Source organism: Saccostrea cucullata, unplaced genomic scaffold (assembly GCF_032062105.1).
Source record: "Saccostrea cucullata isolate Sc308-1 unplaced genomic scaffold, CSIRO_AGI_Scuc_v1 ctg256, whole genome shotgun sequence".
Taxonomy (NCBI): domain Eukaryota; kingdom Metazoa; phylum Mollusca; class Bivalvia; order Ostreida; family Ostreidae; genus Saccostrea; species Saccostrea cuccullata.
The window spans coordinates 186,942-212,877 of record NW_026924265.1 but is presented as its reverse complement, the minus strand read 5'-3'; the positions used below and the strand labels follow the sequence as shown (position 1 = coordinate 212,877).

Sequence of the window (25,936 nt, the reverse complement as noted above, 5' to 3'; positions counted from 1 at the left end):
GAAACATTGGTCATTTTTGCTTTTCTAGTTTTACTTGGATGAGATTCATATTTGATAACGGGCACCTGTTAATTTTCCGTTTTTTACGGATATGTCTATTTTGTCTCAAAAGCGTCTGAATTACACAGACTAAGTCGTCAAGGTACATGCCTAAACAACTATGGCTTCCAAAGAAAAATTTGAAGATCTAAATCTTTCTTCAGACGAAATTAAGCAAATTGGAGAAGCTCTTAAGAATGAGGAATTTAGAAAACTCTTCGTTGAGTACGCAGAAGAAATTTCCAATCCTGAAAACAGAAAGAAATATGAGGAAGAAATCACACAAATGGAGAATGAAAGAGGAATGGATGTTCAGTTTGTCCACCCCAAACCAGGTCACTGCATTAAAACGAGTGTAGACGGGAACACAAAGGCGTTCATCAATATATGTGTGAATGACAAAGTTGATACTCCACACTCTACCCCTCAAGTTAGCAACGGTCGTAAAGGTTTACACTGGCAGATTCCTCATGCTTTCTCTCCACCCAGAGATGATATTGCAAAATCTGGTGGAAAATGCAAAGTGTTTGATGTGGTGTTCAACCCTGACACATACAGAATGGGCGAGAATCCTCGTTTTATGAAGCTTGTTGAGGATACTGCTGTTGAAGGTATTGAGAATCAGTTTGGTGTAAAAATTGATCGCAAAAATTTGAAACCAATGAAAATGAAGTATAAAGGTGTTCCTGTTGCAACCGTCATTCGAACAAGATCTAACCAGCCTACCAAGAAATCATCTGATGAAGAACCTGACAGTGTTTTGAAGAATATTCCCTACCCATATGATGATAAAACAAGTGCTGAAAAAAGTGAAGAAATGCGAGAAAAGCTTAAAAATAAGAAGAAAGTAGATGGTCAGAAAACAAAGTCTCAAAAATCCCCAGAGAAAAAAGAAGGACCGACTGAGCCTAAATATTCTATTAAACATAGATCAAATATTGACATGCAGGAATATCGGAATGCCCCAGATGCTAAAACCAGTACCAGGCCAAATGAGTTAGAAATCAGAATTGAATTACCTTTGCTAGACTCAGCAAACCAAGTAGAACTTGATGTCTTTGAGAAAAAACTGTCATTGTCTTCAGAAAAACCAGCAATGTACAAGTTGGATCTAAATTTGCCTTTTCCTGTGGATGATGAGCAAGGTTCTGCTAGATTTGATAAGTCAAAGCACTGCTTGATTGTAACTTTACCAGTATTACCTTTGGGACAAGTAGAGTTGCCATTTTCTGGAGCCAGAGATGTGGAAACTCGGGAAGAACAAGCTTTTCAAAACCAAGAAGAAACTCCCAAACTGATTGAAGAAATTCCACAGAATGATGATTTACCAGATTTAGAGGAGATACATAACCTGGAAGAAACTCCTTCATCTCCTGAACATGCTGAAACAAAACCCCAAGATTCTGAGCCTGTAAATCTCCCTTCTGCTCCAAAAGTGGCCTATGGATTTCCCGATTTTAACTTCAGTCAGGACACTGAAGCTGTTTCATTTGTCTTGAAGGTTTGGAATGTCATCCCTGATTCTGTTTCAGTAACTTACCTTTCTTCATGCAGTTGTCAGGTTCAGTTTTTGTCAAGAGGCTCAGGAGGATTTCCAATACACTACCGCTTCATTGTCAAATTCGAGGAAGGTTGTGACATTGTCCCAGAGTACTGCACTACAGATGTGAATGAAGCCAATGTTGTGCTGACCATCCTTAAGGAAAAGAAGGCTAGAAGAGATTGGCATATGTTCTATGCGGGCAGCAGTGAAGATCACCTTCAGGTACATAATCATCAATATCCCAGCCTATTTCTTTTGATCCACATTGGTAGATGCAGCAATATATCAATCATGATATCAGTAATTGCTTTTGATTGCAATTTTTAAATTACTTATTCATTTCACCAAAAAGAATTGCTTTCAACTTCTTAGGCTTAGCCTTATCTGCAAGGTTAAAGTTAATACTCACAGTCTTACATACACATTACATGTACTGGTAAATATATTGACAATATTCTTGTGTACAGAAATACAGTCATGAATACCAACATTGCACAGGCTCCTCATGTTATTTTTCTTTTTAAAAAAACACCATATACTCAACATTGATTATATAGGTTAAAGGTGGTTTTACTAAAAAAAAGTTTTAATTAAAAGAAAAATAAAGTCAGGTGCCTGTACAACAATGCTACTACAATATGTCATCTTTGCCCAAAATGGCCAAGAAGCAATAAAATTGTGGCCTGGCTGTGTAGTAAGTTATACACATTAGGGTTCTCACTAAGTAGATCCAGGACTTGGGAATTTCCATGTCTACAATGATGTAACCTCCTGGTTATCCCCCCTTATACCCCTATTGGGAGAGTAGCTAGGCTAGCCAAAGACCCTCTTCTTTTCTTAATGTCCATTGCAAATTCAGTTCTTTTAAAAGGATAACCCGGCCAGTCTCAATGCACATGTGAGAATTTGTAATGGGGAAGGGGGAGGGGGGGGGGCACAGATATAAAAAAAAAATTACTTAAAGGCTGAAAAAGAGACAAAAAAGAAATTTAATTTCCAAACTTGAAAATCCTATTGGAGGGGGGAGGGAATGATGGTAAATGTTTGGGAAAATATTAGGGGAGTGGGCACTCCCCCTGCCCTCAGCTTCCTGGTAATACGTGCCTGTAGCACCTGTCAGAATGTAATACCATAACAATTAGGCATCGGAAGGGGGGGGGCTAGGGGGGTCTTTGTCCCACCACTTTTTTGCCAAGATAGACATAAGATAGGTATTGAACATTGGGGCATAGGATTAGACACAGGCACGTTCAGTTGCAGTTTAGATCAAATAAGGGTAAGTGTATTGTTTGGAAATTTGGAAATAAAAAATTGTACTGAAAGAAGTTCGATCCCCCCACCCCACTCCACCCCACAAATAGGATTTTCTTGTTTGGAAAATGGATACATTTCCCACCTTTTTTTTTTTTTTTTGCTTGTCAATTTTTTTTTAGGTTTGAATTTTTTTCTCTTTCACTTAGCCTCCCCCCCCTTTTCCGACGACAATGCTCAAATTGATTAGGGGGAGGAATAAAAATCTTGGATCCGCACCCCCTTAACTAAGATGATGAAGTGTCAATCGATATTTCGTCATATTTTTATTCTACAAAGACCTAGAAAGTATGTGACAGTTGATGATATGACGGAGAAATGCTGGGATTGTTTTTTGTATGTTTTCAGCCATAAAACATTGCAAACAACGCAGCGTGGTCACTCAGCACAAACAACCAATATGTCCTTGACCTTTCTTATGAGGCATGCTCAAACGGCTTCCTCAAGAGAGACGATAAAGTGTACATAACTCCGAGTCGGTAGATATTGCACAAAGGACAATTTTCCTTTCGTTGAGCATTTATTTATTTTAACCTAGATATATACCTGGATCGTTTTGCGTATAAATTGTTAGCTGACATTTAGTGTGTTTCATCTTATAAAGGTAAGCACATGGGCGTTCTCTCGCCTCCCAGCCTCGTCCGAAATCGCTGCCATTGCAAAAAGTAAATAGGATTAGCGACATTTTCAAGAATATGAAAACAAGCAATTATTTGAGGCATTTATGCATATTAAAAGAGGTTTAATTATCTTTAATTTCGTTTTAAAAGTCTGGGGTTTTCGTGCACATGTATTAATATGTCAGCTGATTGACCTACTTTTGACAGGGAAGTTGGTAATTAAGTTATTTTATTATGAGTAGTAGCATTCATCGCAGCGTTATACAGACAATGTTTTATGATCCCCCTCCTCCCCTGATTTGCCTTCTCCGTGCGAAAAAATAATAATTGGAACTTCCAGAAGTTTTGAATGACATTGAAATCATTTTTGGGTAACCTTAGGGATTAATTAATTCTGTCTCCTACTCGGAATTTCACTGACGGAAATTCCAAAATGATTTGATGTATCTATATTTAACATGTCAAAATACAATTTTCCAATATTGAAATAATTCATAATATTTTAACTGTTTTCATTCTAGGAGTACTTGTTTGTGACTGAGAAGAACCTTCTGACAGAACTTAATCAGCTGACGGCAGAACCAGAACAAGTGGAACCAGAGACAGAAACTACAGCCTCAGTTGTTGTGACTGAAATGAATAAAAAGAAACTGGCGATAAAGGTCAAGGTAATAATGAATTATTGCAAGTGTTCTTTTAGAAGTCCAAGGTATGGAAATTTATGAGTAAGATAAAATAAATAGATGTGTATAGAAAAATGCAGATATACTCGGATTTTTAACATTCAGGGTGATTTCCATGTTTCAGAAGAACAAGCAGCAACATGTAAAGACAAACCAGGCATCATCATCATCAGGCGCGAGGACTATTACCCCGCTGACAGATTCTGAAGAAGAGGAGTTGGCTTCTGTAGACAACGGACCGCCTTCAGCAGATATTCAGGTAACCCAGAAACAACTGATCATGGTTTCTCACCATGAAGTAACAAAACATGCCATGCAGTGACTTCATAGTGGATCTTAAGTGAAGATACATCACATCATATAAAGACACATAAAGTAAATTTAAACATTATGGACTTAGTGTTTATATCTTCGCATTATTTCTTATTTCTAACAGGTTGTTCATGATCGAGAAGTCAGTAACCTGCAGGGAATTTTAAAGCAACGCACAGTGTCGGAGTCTAGTGAGGATTTGACAAGTTCCAATAGCAGCTGCAGTCCCAGCAGTCCACGAGAGGACCTGTTTGGATTCAAGAAATCGGTCAAGTTTAATGATCGTATCGATCAGACCACATTCCGCTCTGGAGCAGCCGTCACTTCCATGACTACAGCTCTGAAGAGTAAACGTCGCAGAAACAGGAAAAGAGATGAAAAGAAAAGTGGTAGACAGCGGCTGAACAGTGGGGGCTCAGGTTTGTCACAAATTAGATGAGTAAAGTTTGTTTTTGTTCTTTTAAAATAGTAATATAGCAAATATCTGACATTGTAATAAAATGAATGTTTGTATCTTATTTAATGTAATGAAAATGGAGATAATTTTTCTGGCAGACAAAGATAAAAATGTTTTTTTTACTCATCTAATTTGATAAATTATGTGAACCATTTTGTTTAATAGAGGGTACATCTAGTGGAGAGGAATTGGAATCAAGGCAGTTTGTGGAAGATGAGGAAGAGCAGACCCCCAGCACTGATAAACAGGAAGTTGTAATCCAGGAGGAGGCTGGGAAAGAAGAGGATTCAATCAAGGCTCAAGTCAAGTCTCAGGAGGTTGTTATAGAAGGAAAGAGCAGTGAAAGGGAGAAAGAAGTGGAAGATGGTGATAAGATTAGCTCTGATGTATTAGAGACGTGTAATGTTGCCTTGGAGAGTGTTGAAAGCAAGCTGGTGAAAGATATCAAGGAGAAATTGTCCATGGCAAAGCCAGTGCACTGCAGTGATAGTGATGACGATGGTGGTGAAGTGGAAGAGAAAAATGTGAATGGAGTGAAAGAAGAGGAAGTTCATGTGATTGTCAAAGATAAACCGCTAGATTTTAGGACTAATCCAACTAAAGTTGGCCATTCCAAGCAATCAAAATTCACAGAGCAGCTAGATAAATCCTCCAACCTTTCTGCCAAGCAGAGTGGTGAAGATTCCGGTGTGGAGAGTGGCCTGGAGGGACCAGGCGATTCCTCCGAGAAGCCAGGGGACAAGATAGAGACGGCACTCACCTGGGAGGAGCCATCCAAGGCTGACCCTGTTCCTGTGACCCAGTCTAAGGCTCCTAATGTCACTGACCTGACCACTCAGGACCACACTACTAAGTGTGCTTTTGACTTCTCCAATGCCATAATGTTTGACCTCGATGTTGACTAAGTCTAACATTCTCACCCTTCATATATACAAACTGTTAATTGTTTGTAGATTTTATTTTTCCTTCAAACTTTATGGTGAGAGATTTTCTTTTAAATCATTTAATTATAATGATTAAATGTGATACAATGTACTTTGGTGATTTTCCCATTTGTCATTTTGTTATGGTGACATTAAAACTGTGTTCAAATTTTGAATGGATAATGAAATAAAAATTTCCTCAAAGTTTTTATTTTTACATTAACATTATTTTTCTTTTAAAAGCCATGCAGTGTTAAATGACAAGCATCCTTGTCAGAGGACAGCTGAAAACTTAGGCAATTTATTGACAAACAAGTTGATGAATCAAGGATGTCAATAATCTATTACATTGTATAGACATTATTTTATAATTTCTTTGGTAGAAACAACGACCTTATTGGCAAGTACAATCTTTCATTAAGTGGAATGCTGACATGTTTTTCGTATTCATTGTTAAACCATTATTAACACGCTGGGTTATATACCGATCTCTCCGTCTCCCCTAACATGACAAGGAGCACTCCAAGGTTGTGACTGGTTGGCAGAGGATGGTTACTCCTCCATGGCACCCCATCCCAGCTCTGATTTTTTGAGAGGTCCTTTTTTGCTCTATTCCCATTATCTAACTACCAAGCTTGATGATATATGTGATGACTTTAAACTTTTCAATCTTCAACCTCCCTTACTTTTACAGTAAAACACCTTCTTCACCTGCATACGGGGTTTATATCTCAGTTGATTCGAAAAGCAAGAACATGTTCTATGTATGAACAGTTTTTAATAAAGGTAAATTATTGTCAAATTACTGAAACAAGGATATCACCATTTTTGTTATTAAAAGTCAAGACACCATTTCGTAAGTTCTGTGGTCGAAACAATGACCTTGTCAGCAAATACAACAATTGAACATGAAGTCAAATGCTGACAGACGTTTTTCATGCTAATTATTAAGGAAGCTCTAAACGCTACACACGAAAGAGCTCTAAGTATAGGGTAGTTTTATGCAGGTAGAGTGATTTGCCCTTAGAAGTAAGATTTTTAAAAATGTTATTTACAGTTAATTACATGATTTGTAATAGATTGAAATATTTTTAGCATTATATAAGACCAAGAATAAGTAATTGAATTCATTATTTAGAGTAATTTTCGCAATGTAAGTAAACAGCAGTCATTTCTGCTCACAATTAAGTAGTCCATTGGCTTTAAACATTTTTGCTGTGGAAATAAGGCAGGTACCCTATCTTACAAATGAAAGAAAAAGTCTCAATATGTACATTTTTATATGAAATATTTTTCTGTAAGTCCAAAATGCAGTTAATTCCTGTTAGTGTTAAGAGCTTCCTTAAGCCATTATGTACACAGTGAATTGTCGACGGATTTTCCAGTTATTTCCAAATCATGGCAAAGAGAAGGCGGCGGTTGTGACCGGTCGGCAGGGGAATGCTCACTCCTCCACGCCACCTGATCCCATCGCTGATTTTTTTGGGAGGCCCGAGTTTGCTCTGCTTCAATTTTGTATTGTTTAATGGACTTTTGAGCTTGAATGCTGTTCGTTATCTCCATATATTTCAATGAACTTTATAGCCTGATAACTGTTCGTTATCTCCATCTTTCATGAAAATTGCGATCGTATGATGCATATATAAAAGGTTGCATCAAAGATAATTTCCCGACTATATGCTTTACTTGCATTACATGCGCGGTCAAATGCTGAGGGGGGCTCTAAACGCTACACACTAAAGGGGGGTAGTTTTATGCAGGACCCCCCCTGGAATTTCCACGGTTAAGAAATGTATATACTAAAGCATGAGAAAAGTCACCTTGGACCCCCCCTGGAAAACGCAGACCCCCCTTGGTGAACATGTATATGTTTGAAATGGGTATGAAATGTGAGAGATTAGAGGCAGCAATAGAATTTTTTCACTACCCCCCCCCCCCCCCCCCCCGGCTTTTTGTTTCAACTTTGGGCATTTTTTAATTTTTTTTTTTTTTTTTTTTTTTTTGCTTGTCAAGAAATTTCTGGGATTGGATTTTTTTTTTTGAACTGGGTGGACCCCCCCTGGAAAAAAATTCTGGATCCGCGCCTGCATTAGTCAATATTTAATGAGCTACGAAACATTCTCATCCCATTCAACTACGGCAAGAATGGAGGAGGGTGTTAAATTCTGTCTGTGGTGTTCATGACGATATAAATCGTGGATTTGAGGAATCACTGTCTAGTTAGTAGCTAGAGTATGCCAGGGCATCAACGATAGTTGGAAACTTGGGATAATTTGCATAACGGGCGAAGCACCAGTTTGTGCATGAAGCACCAGTGGTTGGATAGTATGGATCCTGTGGTTAAACAAGCTAATTCAGAGAATTTGTGTCCCCCACTCAGGGAAAGAGTAAACCACGCGCAGTTCGGGGGGAGGGGGGATCCCCTTGACTGAATTTGTAGAATTGCTAAATGTATACATGTATACTGAAGTAAATAAAATATGCCAATATGGATATAAAGATTTGATTGCTTATTTTTTATTATGTGTATAGAGGATTCTTTTTATAAGGAAAATTTATCATACTGTAATGATGATTTTATGAATTTGTACAAGCCAGACCTCATAAATTTTTCATTTCACATGCTGAATACTTTAGTAAAAAAAAAAGTATTTTGAACAAAAAAATGGATCGGCCGGGATTCGAATTCGGGACCTCTCACATGTGAAGCGAGAGACATACCACTAGCCCACGGAACTGCTTTACACTTGTGCAAATTATATAAAAGATGAAGTCACATACATGTATATTCACAAATTTTACAAAGTGCATGATGTCTAATTTAACCTTTATTAAACAGATGTAATAAGAATATAAAGTCCACCGAGAAACCTCTTTTATACGTAACTCTAGCTCCTCATGCCCCTGTGCTAAAAATAGCGACATGTAATGCAATAAATATTAATAAAACAAACGGGAAGGGGCACTTTGAGAGGGGTGAGAGAGAACCTAGGAAGTTTTGGTATAAAATTACATTGCAAAAGCTCAAAATCTTCTCGAAATATCGCCCGGAAAGCATAGTGTTTCATACAGACAGAATGTATACATTTACTACCTTGAACTTTGACCTTTTGACCTCAAAATCAATAGTGGTCTTCCTTAGGCCACAGGGAGTTGTTATGTAAAATTTGATTGCAAAAGCTCAAAGGGTTCTCGAGATATCGCGCGGAAACGAAAGTGTTATAACAGACAGAATTTGCGAATTTATGACCTTGACCTTTGACCTCAAAATTAATAGGGTTCTTCTTTAGTCCATAGGGAGTTGCTATGCAAAATTTCATTGCGAAAGTTCAAAGGGTTCTCGAGATATTGTGTGGAAACGAAAGCGTTACATAATTAGTGGAGTATGCATACCAAATATGAAGTCCCTATCTCCTATGGTTCAAAAGTTATGGCAAAAAGTCGAAAAAGCTACATGTATTTTTAGCATATAGGTCACAGTCAAGGTCACAAGGTCATTGGCCTTGATGTCATTCGAAAGAACCTAATTAAGTGGAGTATGCATACCAAATATGAAGTCTCTATCTCTTAAGGTTAAAAAGTTATGGCGAAGGTCAAAGTTGACAACAGACAGACAGACAAACAGATAAACAGCTTAACAGATAAACAGACAAACAGACAGGTCAAAAACAATATACGCCCTGGATCTATCGATCCAGGCGCATAAAAATAATATACGCCCTGGATCTATCGATCCAGGCGCATAAAAAAACAATATACGCCCTGGATCTATCGATCCGGGCGCATAAATATGTGGTGGGTTCCGTACCCTAGCAATAAAAATCCCGAAATATCATTTTCTTATGAGACACACGAACCACAACTTCTTATGATTGATTGTATATTGTTTAACGTCCCTCTAGAGAATGTTTCACTCATCTCATATGGAGACGCCACCACTTGCCGGTGGAGAGCTACAAATTTTGTCCTATACTCATTACTCAACACTCAGGGCCATTGAGCAGGGAGGGATCTTTTTCGTGCCAGCACCTACTGCGACACGAGACCTCAGCTTATACGGTCTCATCCGAAGGACCGGTCTCCACGTCCCACAGTGGGATTCGAACCCGCGACGTAAGGATCAACTCTTTACTTCGCGACTCTAGAGCAGACGCTCTAACCACCTTTTATAAAGTGTCGGTAATATGAACCTTAACTAGATGGAATACGAGCATTTCTCATAAAAATGAGAATGCTGTGTCAATTTTTATGCGCCCGGATAGATAGATCCGAGGCGTATATTGTTTTTGTCCTGTCTGTTTGTCTGTTTATCTGTTTGTCTGCTGAAAACTTTAACCTTCGCCATAACTTTTGAACCTTGAGATATAGAGACTTCATATTTGATATGCATACTCCACTAATAATGTTCTCTCAAAAGACATCAAGGTCAATGACCTTGTGACCTTGACTGTGACCTACATGCTAAAAATAGCTTTTTCAAACTTTTGCGATAACTTTCGAAGCATAGGAGATAGAGACTTTATATTTGGTATGCATACTTCAATAATCAAGCTCATACAATTGACACCAAAGTCATTGACCTTGTGACCTTGACTGTGACCTTAATGCTAAAAAATAGCTGTTTTCGAACTTTTGCTATAAATGTTGGACCATTTGAGAAATAGACTTCATATTTGGTATGCATACTCCACTGCTAAAGTTCTTTCAAATAACATTAATGATCTTGTGACCTTGACTGTGACCTATATGCTAAAAATAGTTTTTTTGTAACTTTGTTGCCACCGGGCGCATAGTGTTTCAAAAACACATCTTGTTACAAATGTATTTTTAAGGTAAAATGGGTCTTTGCTTTCTTGAAGATAAACTTTCCCCAGTAATGGAGAGAAGATTAACTCATGTCGAAAAATTGTGCGATGGTTTGAGAAAATGATCATTTTTGCCCTGGCCCTTTAGTGTGTTTATGCTACTAGTATTTCATATATAGACAGATAACTTCAATCTTCAGATTACAATACCACAGAATCAGAACTCTTTGGTGTGCAAAGTATAGAGGGGTTCTTAAGAGCCTCTTTCTGGAGAACTTTTCGAAATGGAAAGACGGCGTACGTCATCTTTATTCATGATTACTGATTAGTACAATTCTCAGTTAACCTCAGACTTTCAGCAAGGCGTGACATTCTCAGTGCTACGTAATTAGCGTCTGTCAAATGGCGAATAGATTCTCAGAATAGATTGGAAGATATTTGGTTAAGAAATTAATAAAATCAGGATCTTTAAATTGTTGTTGTCAACGGTGAGTTGACTTTGGTCCCATTTCTTTACATTACGAGACTTTGTTATTGGATAGTTGCTACACTCGTTGACATTCGCATGAATTTCTATCAAAGGTATATTTCAACAGTGAATGAAAGCTGTGTAAATTTCAGATGCTTATTATGTAAACGTCCAGAAGTCCAAGGTTAACTGAGAATTCTATAAGACAGTTTCGTCAATGTTTGTTGATTGGAGATCTTAATACATTATGTCAAACGATATAATGTTAAAACATTGAAGAGTTTAATTCATATAGTTGCATTATTTTACAAAACAAAAATTACAATGATAGATATTAAACACACGTCACACACTGGTGTAACCCTGTGCACGTTCATTGTACAGAGGAGCGTGATGATGAAGTTTGGCAACAAAGTCTCTAGCCATATTTAGTGGCATGTCTTGGTTCAGATGAATAACAACTAAAGTCTTGGTCAGCCATGGCGGCATTTTCACACCCAGAGTTAAGACACGCTTGTTAATTAGAACAGGGAGCGGATCTGAGGTTCTCCAAGTGGTGGCACAACGTCCGATCTGTAAAATATTGGGAAAGTAATTTCATATCTTACCTACCTAATATTCCAAATTCATTGATAGTCTGATCTATGAAAGTAGTAAACATCTTACAATTCAAAATTGAAGTATGTTGTGCATTTTGCATCAAAAATCTAAGTGTTCGTCCGAAAGTTCAAACTATTGGTTGAATTTGTCCCTTTTCGTAAAATTTCATTCCTAAAAATGTCATCTGTGATTATAAACAATTTTATAATAAAAAAAACCTTCAAAAACTTACTCCAAAGCACGCACACAGTCCATCACAAATCGGGTTCCTAATAGATACGCGGCTTTCCTCGGCAGTTCCGACACTCACCGACAGCTCCACACCTTGGATACTTGCCAGTGGCAGGTTCTGAATGTAGACACTGTTATATTTGGAGACTTGAATTCTATATCCACCGTCTGTTCGGGTGGGATCACCATACTCTGCTAAATTTGCATCTGAAACGAGGGAATCAATTATTTGATAGTTAAATACTAGTATGCCAAAAATAGAAGCCCATGAGAAAATCCAATGTAAGCTTTGCAATACCAGGGGTCTTGAGTCAACATGTCGTCCAACGGCAACGCCTTGACTCAGGGCCTCTGGCATTGCAAGGCTGATCCAATACTTGATGTTTCAAATAAGTTAATAAACTTTTCTCTCAAGTTTCAAACTTAAGAAATTACACATTTGAAACAAAAGTACGAATAACGGGGCACCATTCCAATAGATTGTTGGAAGATCTGATCTACAAAAACTGCAACAACAGTAATTGTGTCTGATAGATATGCACTTAAATAATGTCAATTATAAATATATGTACATGTTTCAGTTTTTTCATCGTACTGAAGCCTACCCAACACGTTTTCCGCTGAAAGTATAAGCAGACGTTGATTGGTCAGGCAGAGTCTTCCTTTTCCAATGGAGGGTTTCAAGGACGTTACACCCTCTGCGTCCAGGAAGTCGATGTTGTTGTAATAGAGCCAAGACCCTCCCAACACAAGCATCTCACCCTCTTCCAACATACCTGATGAAAAACAAATATGTATGATGGAAGGATGTGAAATAAATATTGAAACTCGATTTTCAAGGTTTTTCTTTCCTCTCTTTTCTTTTTTCTCCTTTTTATTGTCATCGCAGCAAATCAACATAGTAAATTAAGAGTCAGTCGTTACTTTAAAGTCAGTCTTCTCATATTTTACTTACACTATCATCTTCGATTTCAATGGATATTTATGATGGCATACTAGTATTTCTACCTCAAATTATCAAATGTATATGTCAACTTGTCGCGCGTTTACTAGTTTGTCGACTTGTCGCACGTTTACTAGTTTGTCGACTTGTCACGCGTTTACTAGTTTGACGACTTGTCAAATGTATATGTCGACTTGTCGCGCGTTTACTAGTTTGTCGACTTGTCGCGCGTTTACTAGTTTGTCGACTTATCGCACGTTTACTAGTTTGACGACTTGTCAGACGTTTCCTGACTTGTCAGAATTAGGAACTCAGTGTCTTCTTATTGAAGAGTTTTAAATCATTAATACACATAATAATCCGAAAAAACAATATATAATTTTCTGACAAGTCATCCTCCTGCAAATTACTTTTTATTCGCAATAACTTTTCTCGCGTAATTTCATCTACGCGAGTCTTTCTAACATCTTTCGTAAGTTCTCTAATGTGCATTTGAGATCCGGATAGACTTCGTTACAAAGTGTTACTACACTGTATCTTGCTTAGCTCATTATTTTTCAATACAGACTCAAATGAATATACAGTAGACAACTATTCTGCAAATGTTATTTTTCATTCTATCAGAAGTTAATTTATCTGAGCCTTTCAATATGTTACATCTATAATCAGTCCATCTGAGTATTATAACGATAACAATATAAATGTATTTTACTTTACAACAGATGTTTGGATAATTAAAAACCTGTAATATTGTTGTCTACTTGACGTCTGCCACGAAGGATTTTCTTATTTAATAGAGGTGTTCTTCTTCTTGTGCCATTTTATGCAGAGGCAGAGATTGCTTTGGGGGAATGCGATAAACCAACAAATATTACCGGAATGGCTATCTAGTTAGTCACGTGCACAGTTTAAAAAAAAAGTGCATCAATGCATAAGCCAACTAGCAGTTAATCAGAGTCCCGAGTCAACAGGTTGCGCCAACGTATTGACTCAGGACCTTTGACGTTGAGGACTTTATCGGCTCTGCTTCTTTTCATTTTAAAGGGTTCCGACAGAAAGGGTTGGAGAGGGAGGGAGCACAGAGACATTCGTATGAAATAACTAGTAACTGCCCGTAGAGTAGGGGGTTAAAGTCTCATTGTGATTTTCAAAGATGTTGTCGCCAAACTGGGAGACATCTACTCGACTCCCCATTTCATTTTTTTCCTTCAAGTTTTGACTACGCTTTTTGTCTTTGTTAGCTTACTTAGTAATACATGGAAAATATATCTCCAAAATGAGACTACACATACTTAGAGTTTGTAAGGAAAATTTAAATAACAATTATTCTTCTTATCAGATTAATAAAACACTATAGCGATCTATACTACAGAGAACTTCAAGGTTCTTTCGAGTGACATTAAAGGTTGACCTTGCTCCAATTATGAATTCGTGTACATTTGCATACTTCGATTTTAGGAGTAATATTATGAGAAAATAAGTGAAAGGGAAGAAGACTTTATTCCCAATCCCTAAATGGACACCTTAATTTTGAGGCGACTTTGACATTTACAAAAGAAACTTGAATACACCTTCCATATTAACAGAAACCAAAATAAGTGATGTGATGCTTACGAGTCGCCGGAAGAGGTCAGATATACGTGTAGTCCATTTCAAAAGAATGTTATAAAGAAAAAGAAATTCATAACTTATTCTATTCTATTACGTACACGGTATTGTTTAGACTATTTTTTTCTGATGCAAAATGTTCTGCGTGGCTGAGAAGAGTGGATACGTCGCTTAGATCTTGTTGCAAATCCTTTCCAGAGACCAGGTAACGGTCTTAACTTATGTCTGCAATAATGTTGTCCTCTCCTTTATTGGAGAGGAAATATCAGATGTTAAAAAAAATCGGAGAGGACTACATTATTACAGTTAGGCTTGTGTAGATATAATTTACCTCTGGTAATCCACTTGTAGCCGATCTTATAATTTTCAAAATGTTAATATGACGAATGTACAATTAAGTTTTCATTTTTCCCCAAATACCTTGAATCAATTGTTCGTATGTCAACATTTCTCCCGGTCTTCCTTTCACGTCCCAAACATTTTCTTTCATGTCGTTGACTTGGTCCAAAAGTGTCTCATTTAGTTTGTAGAAATGCTTGTGGCGTGTGTATGCCGTTTCCAACACTTCTTGTGACCTCGGGTTGAAATCAACTCGGGTGAAGGCCGTTGCTATGGATCTTGGTTGCTCGATGACAACAGTCTTTGTGTCCTTGGCCATTGAACTTAGGGAGGGTGATGGCGGTGGTTTGGGTGAGGTTTTTACGATGGGTTGTGGTTTATGGTTGTTTGCCTGGTTGGAATTGTTTACTACATACACGCCTTTGTTGAAACTCACTGCTGTTTCCTGTAATGGCATAAAAATAAGTTAAATAACAGATTAATGCACACACAAGCAGATTTATTTTCTTAACGGAAAACAGCATTCCTGCATTAAAAGATGTGATGCAATTACTTGAGGTTGCCTAAGAACGAACAAATGTTTATAGCAATCTATACATGCTCCTAAGCCGATGAAAAGTCGACTAGTCATAGACCCACCTTAATTCATGTTAGCAGCATCCATAAGTGATAAAAGAGGGGGGAAAGACTGACATTTCTGAACTTTTTTGACACTTCTCTTTGTTTCTTTGCCAAACTTACTGTCATATACAGTTTCTCTTTTCTTTTTCATCATTTCAAACACATCTCTCAAGACATTTCCATTAATTTCTCATCATTTTTAAAATTAAAAAACTATTATGAATTAAAATCGATTGGGATAGTAAACTATATAGTATTAACATGACAAAAATTTATAGATCATAGTGTGTACTAGAATGTTCTGATGAAATATTAGACTCGGTTTAACGAGAGTACAGTACGGTGGGAGTACATGTACGGTTGTTCATGGTTGTTCGTATCTGGTACTATATAGTACCATGGTATAATTATATAAAATTAAACAATACGGCATTTTACCACCCAACCAACAATTCCAACACTCCACTATAGTATATATTGTCTATGAATCTAAGATCCGGCTTCCCTAGCCTTTCGGGGGATTCAGAGAGACAACTGCCCCAGTGCTTCCGATTTTTTGACAGGTGCTTTATTGTTTCATCAATTCGATGTCTTTGGGTGCCAAGTGAACAGCATTTAGCACTGAAAACAGCCCTTCCCACGCATTATTGTTTTGGCTGCATGTTCTATCTCTGTTATATCTTGATCCTATTGTCTGTGAAAACATTTGCTTTCTCTTCTGAAAGTTCATAATGATCTCCAAGACATTGCTGGCGCAGTGCCAACCCGCCGTCTGTTATTAGGGAAAAGAGATGAACATGATCAGATGCTGTGTGCAGGACAATTACATGTGTATTACAATAACCTGAACCAATTAACAGCAAAATCTATTAATATAAAAATAGCCTAATCTCCCTTGAGCTCATTTACGCTTATTTATTTTCAAGGGTCAGATCAGATGAACCTCAAACGTCTTATTGATGACCTCGACGGAGCAGAGGGCACTGTGGTTCTCTCTCACTCTCTCTCTCTCTCTCATGTTACATATGTAAACATTTGACTGGGACATAAGCATTTTACAGTTCTTAAATTACTATTAAATATTCTATTTCATGTCAATTCGTCACCATTCATCTAAATACCGATATTAAAAATCTTTTGAACGCCAGTTTTTCTCTCTATACGCTTTATGCTTTCATTCCTGATTTTTTTTTCAGTAAACCTATTTTGATGTAATCCTGATAACATATTTTGCTTGGAATTAGATGCTACTTGATTCATGGGGGTTTTATTACATCACAACGTTCACAAGTCTGCAGTTTTATATAAATACTTACATATACAAAAAAAATATAGAGTAAACAAGTGATACAAAAAAAAATAAATAAAATGAATCTTTTATAATATTACTTGACGGGGAACTGGGGAATGTGATTTGATATATTCTTACAAATTATTTTTTCAATTAGTTTTCGCCCTTACATGTCGATTAAATACTTTAAAGTTAGCATGCAATGTATTTTATAAGAAGAAAAAAGCATGTGTATACTTCAGAGAGTAGGTATTATTTATAAATGTTTGTGCTTTGTTGGGAATATTTATTAAAAAAATTTAAAATATGGTGTGGACTTTTTATCAGAGACGATAGGGTTCATCATAGTCAGGGTTAGAATCCATATTCGGTATTGAGCAAAAAACATTAAACAAAGATAAGAAAACACAAAAGAAAATAAGAAAATATTTTAAGAATAAAATTGCACCCTAGCTCACTCTTTCCTTTGTGTATTTCTCCTAGCTATAGTATCGTACACATAGACCTCCTGTACCATGCTATATGGTTTGAGCGAAATAAACCAATTGATTGTCATTTACATTTCACATTATTAATGACTGGAAATGGTTTTCTTGCATCCATTATTAAAATATATATTACGACCACTATTGAATTGATATATTCGTATTTAAATAGAGGTTTCAACAATGTATTGGTCAATATGTTTCAAATAATTCCAAATCCCATTTGAAAAATTGCAGGTGTCAACTCACCTTTTTGTTGACGGGCGCTGAAGCAGGGGTAACAGTTATCTGTTGTCTTTGGTCCTCAACTTTAGGAATTTCCGAATTATCTTCGGTGGATCCATCATCATTCTCGAACACAGGGGCGAGAGAGGAGGTCACTTTGTCCCTCACAACTGTCTGGTTGTAAGACTTGGTTTGTAGGCCGGAGTAACCGGACACTCCCTCCCAAGTATCGATTCCACCCTGCCGCTGGACCGGAAATTCCACGTTATCGTACGGACATATATCCATTGAAAACGTATTCAACAACGATGTAGGTTTATGACCAAAAAAATCTAAATTTCAGAATCAACATTTATGATCGCTCTAACAAGCACAAAACCGAGAGAATCCCATTGCGCAAATTTCTCCCAGAGTGAGGATTATACTGGCACAATCAGCAAGATACCATACGCATTCTTCTCTCTAAGCCCGTTACAAATTTCGCGATAGAAAAAATTAATTATATTCCTTTCATTATCTCCTTGGTAACTTCAAGGATGGCAGTGTTTCATATTCCAGAGACCTGGTTGACTTACGGCATTTTCATACGAGCTTCAGACACCCCATCTTCCAATGAAAGTGATATGCATGCTGTACATCTCCAGTGAAAAAAAAATATTTTCTATTGGCGTTCCTGTGTTCGCGACCAGATTCAGAAGTTTTACAGATACATCAAACCAATAAATTACACTAACTGTCTTTCTCAATAGTTATCGGAGCGGTTAGCAGAAGTCATAGAAGTGTAGATCCTTGCAACATTTTCCAACCAATGTACGACTTGCATGGCAATCAATAAGCAATAGGTATGCATGCAGTGGTCATTATTTTCGGCGATAAGAACTCGGATTCTGAATCAAACAGTTCGTCCTTTCACCAGAGGGAAGCAATCCATGAAATCCCCAACAGCTGTCTCTCTTATTTCAGTGTATATAATTATGTTAATTTTGACATAAACTTACATGTAAAGTTCTGTGCTGATATTGACACGTTCACATCTGACTTGCTACACGTGTGTATAGAGGCGTGCCTCATCTCTGGAGGCAGTGTAAGGATAATTACTGTGGACCCTGGGTGTTCCGCGGCAAGTTGTCAGAGCGCCAGAGTCCGCCATCGAATGGTCAGCATTCCTGTAAAGGACCAGACCATTGTAAATGGTGTATTAGTGTTTATGTTCCTTCAACTATTTTAAATACAACAAATCCTATTCTTGCTATATTTATATTCAAAACACTACAAAACAATTTATTAAGAAAATATATAGCCATTTTATAACACAAGTCGACTTCTAAGGTGATGCGTGAAATTTCAAAAGGAGATAACAGTACAGAGGTGATGCTTGCCTTTAACAAAATAAACTGTACATAAATCAGCGCGATTGTTCTCATTAGCCATCAGGCTCTCGTTAGTAAGTCAAGGGTCATTTGTAGACTCTGACAGGATAATAACAGGTATTAATGAGGCCATTAACACACACAGAAAACCTAGTTTTCATGCTCTCATAGTTCGCCTCATCTTTTGAAGGGAGCTTTAGTACACGTTTATGAAGCTTTAAGGTCATATATTTATGCCCATTCAGTTTATTTGTAATCCCAATGCATAAAATGATCTAAGGTGTGTTGCATTTATTGCATTTGAATATAGCTGGATTTTTGTCTTAACCTTCAGATTCCAATAGCACCAAAAAAGTCGTTATTTATGTATCCACAATTTTACCTGGCTACACATGTAAATCACGCATTCTCAATTTATAGTCTCAATTCGCTTTAAATATTGTACCGCGTTTTAAATAAGTATGATATAATATTTCAAATAAATTTTATTTTCTGCCACTCATATGAACCATTGTTGGCTGTTGATTAAAATGCAACAATTGTTTGTTGTAGTTTGAATGATTGTCTTAAGAGAAAATCACATTTTATAGCAGAAATCGATATTTACGTTACTGTCGCCGATCATCGTGTAGTTTTTATTTTAAACCAAAAAGATGTTTTAAATCATTTACATATCTTTTTCTTAGTAAGATTGTCCTACATTTGAGTTATATTTTCTGAATATTACACCCTTCACACATATATGCGTGTCACAATTTTTTAAAAGTTTTAATATATTTATCAAATTTTGATGTCATCGCAGAATTATTGTCTGACGTCACGGCGTCAGACAGTACTAGATTTAACCAGGGCTTATTTATGCAGTCGTTCCATGAAATTGTTTAGATAGTTCGATGGTGGAAATTTCGATACATGCATAATCTCCAAAGACGCTTGTAGTTCGTCCCAAGAGGAAATGATCTTTTAATCTTTTATTTACATTACTGGGTGATTTTGTCTTTATGGATAATCCTAATCTCTGTTGAGATTCTGCTGGGCTAGATATTTGGACTTTGTGTTGTTTATCAAAGAATAAGTCATTTTACATGTTATGGTTAATTATTTGATTGCTTATTTTCCGTAAAATTATATCTTTGACATTGATTTACCAATAAACATCAGGCACGTAGTCAAATATTTTCTCTTAGCTGCCCTGCTCTCATATTGTAAAAACTGTTAATGCAGTGCCTGAGAAAAATGCAGTGAAAACAGAAAAAAATGTCTTATTCAAGTTTAATTCTTTATTGTCTAAAATAGATTTGCATGTTGGCTGAAGTATTATAATTTACTCCTATCCAACGATTATATTCGGACGATTACATTGTAAATTAGTTTGCATCTTCTTGATTCCTTGAAAATGTCATCCATCAAATACGTAACGGTGTTAAGTAGAGAATCATTGTACATCAGATGGTTTGAGAAGCAATGAAAGCTCTTAAGAACAGCAGGGGAATGGTCAGCATGCATGTGTAACCCCTGGACGCTCTGCCAAGATTGTTATCGCTGTTTATACGCGCCCATTAAATGATCTTCCCATTGATTTCATTAATCTTCATTTTATTCTGTTTGTTGAATAAAAAATCAGTTAGGTCATTTAACATAAAACATTATTTGAAAAATGCAGTCCCCGGAATCTTGAAACATCTTAAGCTAAAAGTCAAAATCTTTATTTTATAATAAATTGAGGTGGAAGAAATAAGACCTCAAGCAGACCAAAATTGAAATATTTTTAATTTTGTTTCACAGAGGTGTTGTTTTGTGCAAATTAAAAGAAATAAATTCCATAATTAATAAAATTTAAAAATTTGACTTTAGTCTTCCTGGCGCTATTAGCTCAAATTTAATGTTCTTTGTAAACAATATTGTTTTTGGTCTTTGAAAGATATATTATCGAACGAAAGAAATTATATAACATATTTTTTATTTCTTTCCTCTTTATGAATTTAAACAAACCACGTCAGACGAGCTTTTTAGGAAAGCTAATACTTGTTACTTTTCTATTTGGAAATTCAAAAGGATTGGAAGGATTGATAAACTGACTCAATAGGACTAAGTTGTAACTTTTTAACATCATGAACACCTCTTCTACTGCATGGAATGGTAAAAAGGACACTCTTTATCTGTATCTATGAACAATAGCCCCCCTTTTCTTATAAGTCCAATGGTTAAAAAATTCAACGATATTTACGTGTTAGTATTTATTCACAAATTAAGTAAGAGAACTACACTGTTCCCTATGGGTCAAATTGCCTTACACTCAAGCACTAGAATATGCCTTTAATTAACAGTGGAATAATTGAACAATGGCATTAAAAGTTACGATAAATCTCAGAAAGATATTTACGTTACCGATATTTACGTTACCCATATTTACGTTACCATGTTTTAAAGTAAATAAGTATTAATTTCCAAAGCTGTTTGAACAGATTTGCGAGTGAATCTTTAAGATGTAAATACTAAGAACATGAAGAAATATACACTGTTTCTTAAAATGTCATTTTTTTCTGTAACAAGAGTGCAGAAATGCAAATTGAAGTGCACATGCAAAGGTGAACATTTTTCACGCAATATCTTGTGCATCCGTGTGATTTAAAAATTGAACTGACATAATATTATTCACAAGTAGAATTGTGGTTTAATGATTGAATCTTTCCATTTTGAGCAATTGGTTAATATTGCATATATATAGTTTCAAGTGTAATGCACGTTATCATTCGGAACGTAAATCTGAAACAAAACTTTCTTCAAGTCTGTATTTTGCTGTTTGTTTGAAATGATAGTGTATCGTCAACTTAAAAAAATGGTTATATACACCTGAATTGTATACCAAGCTTAACATTTTGAAGGAAAAAAAATCATTTTTGTAGGAAATATAATTTCAGAAAATAGACGCTGCGTTGCATGTAGTGGGGGGGGGGGGGGGGGGGGTTCTACATCGGGTGAAAAAAGAGGGTGTTGGGTGTCAAGAAACTGGTTGAAATTGAATCCATTTCCATTTTTGTTGTTTTGCAAGAAATACAAATATTAACATGTATAAAATTGTGCACCTAATTTTCCCATTGGAATTGCTTAGACATATAACGTATGCATCTATGCTTTAATGGTACTGAAAATTCAATTTACGTTATATGAACATAGAATATATTGCTCTATAGAGCACATGTGATATGCAACTTAATTATTGACAAACCTTTTAAGGGTGGTGGGCGATCTTTGTTTTATTTGTGAGATTTGACGATAAAGTTTTCACAAACAATTAAACATTTCAGACATGTAGCAACAGAGGGGGGGGGAGCAGCCCCCCCCCAACTTTTTTCTCCAACCTTACTTCAACTATAGTAAATGTTCAGTGAAAGGCTTATTGCCCCCTACCCCCACTAATAGTGATGTACGGAAAATGTAGTGTAATAATTGGTACTGAAAGTAGTTGGCATTGAAAAAAGTTCGCCTCCCCTCCCCCTCCAGGATTTTCGATTTGTGCAAGTTTTCTCACCCCCCTTTTTTTTGCCTTGTCAACATTTCAGGTAAGTAAAAAAATTCTCTGGCTGCCCCCCCCCCCCCCCCACACACACACATACTTTAAAAAACGATGCTACGTGGCTGCCTTTGAAATAATCAACAGATTAAATGGTGGAAGGCGGGGGGTTATGAATTACATGAGTCCTCTATAGATAAATCATAACTTGAATTTTCAATTCAACCCTTTGTAAAGAGCGTATATATAGGTAAGAAAATTCATAAAATTCAATAATTTGAAATAATATAATCATTTTTTCCCCGAATATACTTTTATTTTTGTATGATATCTATGTGCGATATTTACGTGATATTTAACAAACACTTCGTAATCAGGTAATGGCGAAATATTAACCTTTTTATATTCTAAATAATGTGCGTTTCTCTGAGCAGATTAATAAAGAATCAATTAATGTAGCATTTTAGGGAATATTGTCATTATTAAGCTTATCATCGGATGTGATAAAACTTGCTAAAATAAAAAGAAAGTAATTTCATTTAAATCAAAATTACATCCGTTTTATTTTTATTAATAATTGAATCAAAGATTCTACACCCCTTTTACAAATGTGCTTAAACGGTTTCATAAATGTTTATAGTTAACAAAATTTGATGTGTATTATATTGATTTTGTATTAAAAAAAAAATCTTTCGTTTCCAAATATGGCTTTTCAACATCACGTAAATATCTTGGTTAAAAATTTGCCCTCCAACCGCTTTTATTTCGAAGGAGGCCAACAAAACAAAGCATGAAGTATGTAAATCAAATTGCGATTTTTAATAACTATACACTTTCATGTTTCAAATGACGTATAAAAGTGTTAATTTCAGTTCACTAAATTTTTTGACTTTTCCCAAGATCGAATTGGTACTATAAATTGAGAATGCGTGAAATATACATGTACATGTACAGGGTTTCGTATATAATTATGCATATAGGGTTTAAAGGCCAAAGTAAGGGGTAGTAAAAATGTAAATAATGGCGTTAGATATAATTAAAAAACATATACGATTCCTTTGTCAACCGCATAATTTGTAGAAGAAGCTATATAGAAAGAAGTATATGTATGTTGATTTTAAAAGTCAGTTGGTCGAGATTTTGAAAGCCAATGTGTCAATGCCAAGGACAACAAGCAAATTCAAAGAATTGTGGTCTCCCACTTTCGGTGAAAAGTTTTTTTATGGCATATTGTTTCAAATATGAACGCCCTTTCATGTGTCATTTAGAAGTTATCACAAAATTGAATTTAAAAAAATATGTCAATCGTGAAGGTCAAGGTCACTTTGACTTACTTGACTTATTCCTGTTTACTCTTTGGGGAGCATAGTCCGCGAAGGTCAAGGTTAAGGGGGGTCAGAAATCGTAGCATGCTCGGAAACATCTTGTCACAGGAAATACACATATCAAATATGAAAGCCCTATCTCTTCTCAATCAAAAGTTAAATGGAAAAATCGACAATTTTTGAAAATTAGGTCAAACTTCAAGGACAAGGTCATAAGATAAGAAATTATAGTGTATTTAGAAAGGTCTTGTCACGAGCAATACACAGGTTTAATATGAAAGTCCGCCTAGCCCTATGTCTTCTCATTCATAAAAGTCATGTCCCCTCGTTTTCGCGAAAGCGGGAGACAATAAAACGGTTGTCGGAATGTTTTACGACTATTTACAAACAAGATGTTTGTCCTCCAAGACTCTCTAGGCTACTTGCTGTCAAACCAGGAATTTTGTATTGCAAATTCGATTTCGGACCAAGGTCAAGATCTAGTGATAAATGGTAACAATTTTGTGAAAATTATTTTATCGGTATCATTGGACTCTATACAGTCATATGTTTAGCAGAGAATCTGTGTCAACCGCTTAAGGATCAAAGAAGAATATGCCTGGATCTGGAGATGGGGTCGGGGGGGGGGGGGGGTAAGAAGTTCGGACGGGGCCATCGGGAGTTATGGTATGAAACTTTTTTGCAAAAGCTTCTTGATTTATCGCCCGGAAATGAAAGTTTAACACACAGACTGCAGAATATATGAATTTACGACCTTGAGCTTTGACCTCAAAATAAATAGGGGTCTTTCTCAAGCCATAGGGAGTTGTGGTATAACATTTTATTGCAAAAGTTTACAGACTTTTAGAGATTTTTCGAAGAAACGAAAATATTAAAACACACAGAATTTGTGAATTCAAAAACTTGACCTTTGACCTTTTGGACCTCACATTAGTAGGAGTCTTTTTGGGTGTTGTTATGTATAATTTTGAGGTCAAAAGGTCAAAGTTCAAGGTCACAAATTCACAAATTCTATTTGTTTTAACACTTTCGTTTCCTCACAAGATTCTCTGAATTAGCTTATTTTATTTTTTTGAATTATTTATATTTTTAATTCCATTTGTTTAATTTCCCTATTTTTGTTAATTTGTATCTTTATTCATTTTTTATTTATTTTTCCAGGCCTTATTAATAATTAGCACTTTTGAACTATTTTTTTTGGGGGGGGGGGGGGTCCCAACCTCTCTCTTCTCTCCAAGGCACAGAAGCCGGGGGTATACTTGGAATCCCCCTTCCTATATATTTAGCTAGAATATTTAAACGCCCTCCTAAGAAGAAAGAAAGCTTCATGTAATATATGTGTATAATGCACCCTTAACCAGAAGTCTCTGATGAGACTATAGCTCTACTGGTCTGAAAATATTACAAAAGAAAAGTAGCGTTCTGTTTTGAAACTTTGCAACAGGTAGCAATAAATAGAAGTATGTACCTTTTAAAAACTATACTCTTCTCATGCGCCAATTTATATTGATATCAATCCAAAACTGTTGGAGTAGTAGCCATTTGAAGCCTATTTCTAAGAAATTTCTATTTTAGTAACCATGGTAACATTGTTCATCGAAATCAAAAACCGATACACTATTTCTTAACTATGTCGCTTAATGTCGCTTAATGTCTACTTGTATGTCAAGTTAGATTGAAATCAGAACAAAATTGTAGGAACAGCTGAGGAAGAGTAAGCCTTTTAAAGAAATTTCTAAACTTCTATTCTTAGTAGCCATGGCAACACCATTCAACGAAATAAAAAAAAACGATGCACTAAATTATGTATCTTAACTTGCAGTCTACTTGTGTAGACTGTTATATTGATATCAGACCAAAACAGTAGGAGGAGTAGCGTTTTAAAGAAATTTCACAGAAAATTCTATTTTTAGTAACCATAGTAACATCGTTCATCGGAATCAAAAACTGATGCACTAAATTATGTATCTTAGTGTAGTCTACTTGTGTGCCAAGTTAAATTGAAATCAGACTAAAACTGTAGAAGGAGTAGCGTTTTTGAATAAAGAAATTTCAAAGAAAAATCTATTTTTAGTAAACATGGCAACACAGTTACTCTGTATCTTAGTGAAGTCAAGCTGTTAGCTGCAATAAGGTAGCCCTCTCCGATTTTTTTTATCTGATATTTTCTCTCTGAGATGGTTTTTTCATATGCACATTGCGGATTTAACTTTTCTTTACCA

General features: G+C 36.1%; 2 protein-coding genes across 2 annotated transcripts; one reads left to right on the top strand and one right to left on the bottom strand.

Moving 5' to 3' along the window:
* The first annotated feature begins 123 nt into the window (after positions 1 to 123).
* LOC134266073 (protein kintoun-like) lies at positions 124 to 6,095 on the top strand. The gene is made up of 5 exons (XM_062748311.1): positions 124 to 1,804; positions 4,035 to 4,181; positions 4,321 to 4,455; positions 4,633 to 4,927; positions 5,131 to 6,095. The coding sequence occupies exons 1-5, from the start codon at positions 161 to 163 to the stop codon at positions 5,868 to 5,870; spliced, it is 2,961 nt and encodes a 986-aa protein (XP_062604295.1). The 5' UTR covers positions 124 to 160; the 3' UTR covers positions 5,871 to 6,095.
* A 5,332-nt stretch (positions 6,096 to 11,427) lies between these two features.
* On the bottom strand, positions 11,428 to 18,425 carry LOC134266072 (uncharacterized). Its single transcript, XM_062748310.1, has 5 exons — positions 17,530 to 18,425; positions 14,965 to 15,328; positions 12,599 to 12,769; positions 11,995 to 12,200; positions 11,428 to 11,735 (listed from the first exon to the last, which is right to left on the bottom strand). Exons 1-5 carry the CDS (start codon positions 17,791 to 17,793, stop codon positions 11,508 to 11,510), a joined length of 1,233 nt encoding a protein of 410 aa, XP_062604294.1. The 5' UTR covers positions 17,794 to 18,425; the 3' UTR covers positions 11,428 to 11,507.
* Between the last annotated feature and the right edge of the window lie 7,511 nt (positions 18,426 to 25,936).

Coding starts and splice junctions, on each gene's coding strand:
- LOC134266073 (XM_062748311.1), top strand. CDS start 161: ATGGCTTCCAAAGAAAAATTTGAAGATCTAAATCTTTCTTCAGACGAA. Junction 4,182..4,320: donor AACTGGCGATAAAGGTCAAG/GTAATAATGAAT, acceptor TCCATGTTTCAG/AAGAACAAGCAGCAACATGT. Junction 4,928..5,130: donor GCTGAACAGTGGGGGCTCAG/GTTTGTCACAAA, acceptor TTTGTTTAATAG/AGGGTACATCTAGTGGAGAG.
- LOC134266072 (XM_062748310.1), bottom strand. CDS start 17,793: ATGGATATATGTCCGTACGATAACGTGGAATTTCCGGTCCAGCGGCAG. Junction 15,329..17,529: donor CAGCGCCCGTCAACAAAAAG/GTGAGTTGACAC, acceptor ATGCCATTACAG/GAAACAGCAGTGAGTTTCAA. Junction 12,770..14,964: donor ATACGAACAATTGATTCAAG/GTATTTGGGGAA, acceptor GTTTTTCATCAG/GTATGTTGGAAGAGGGTGAG.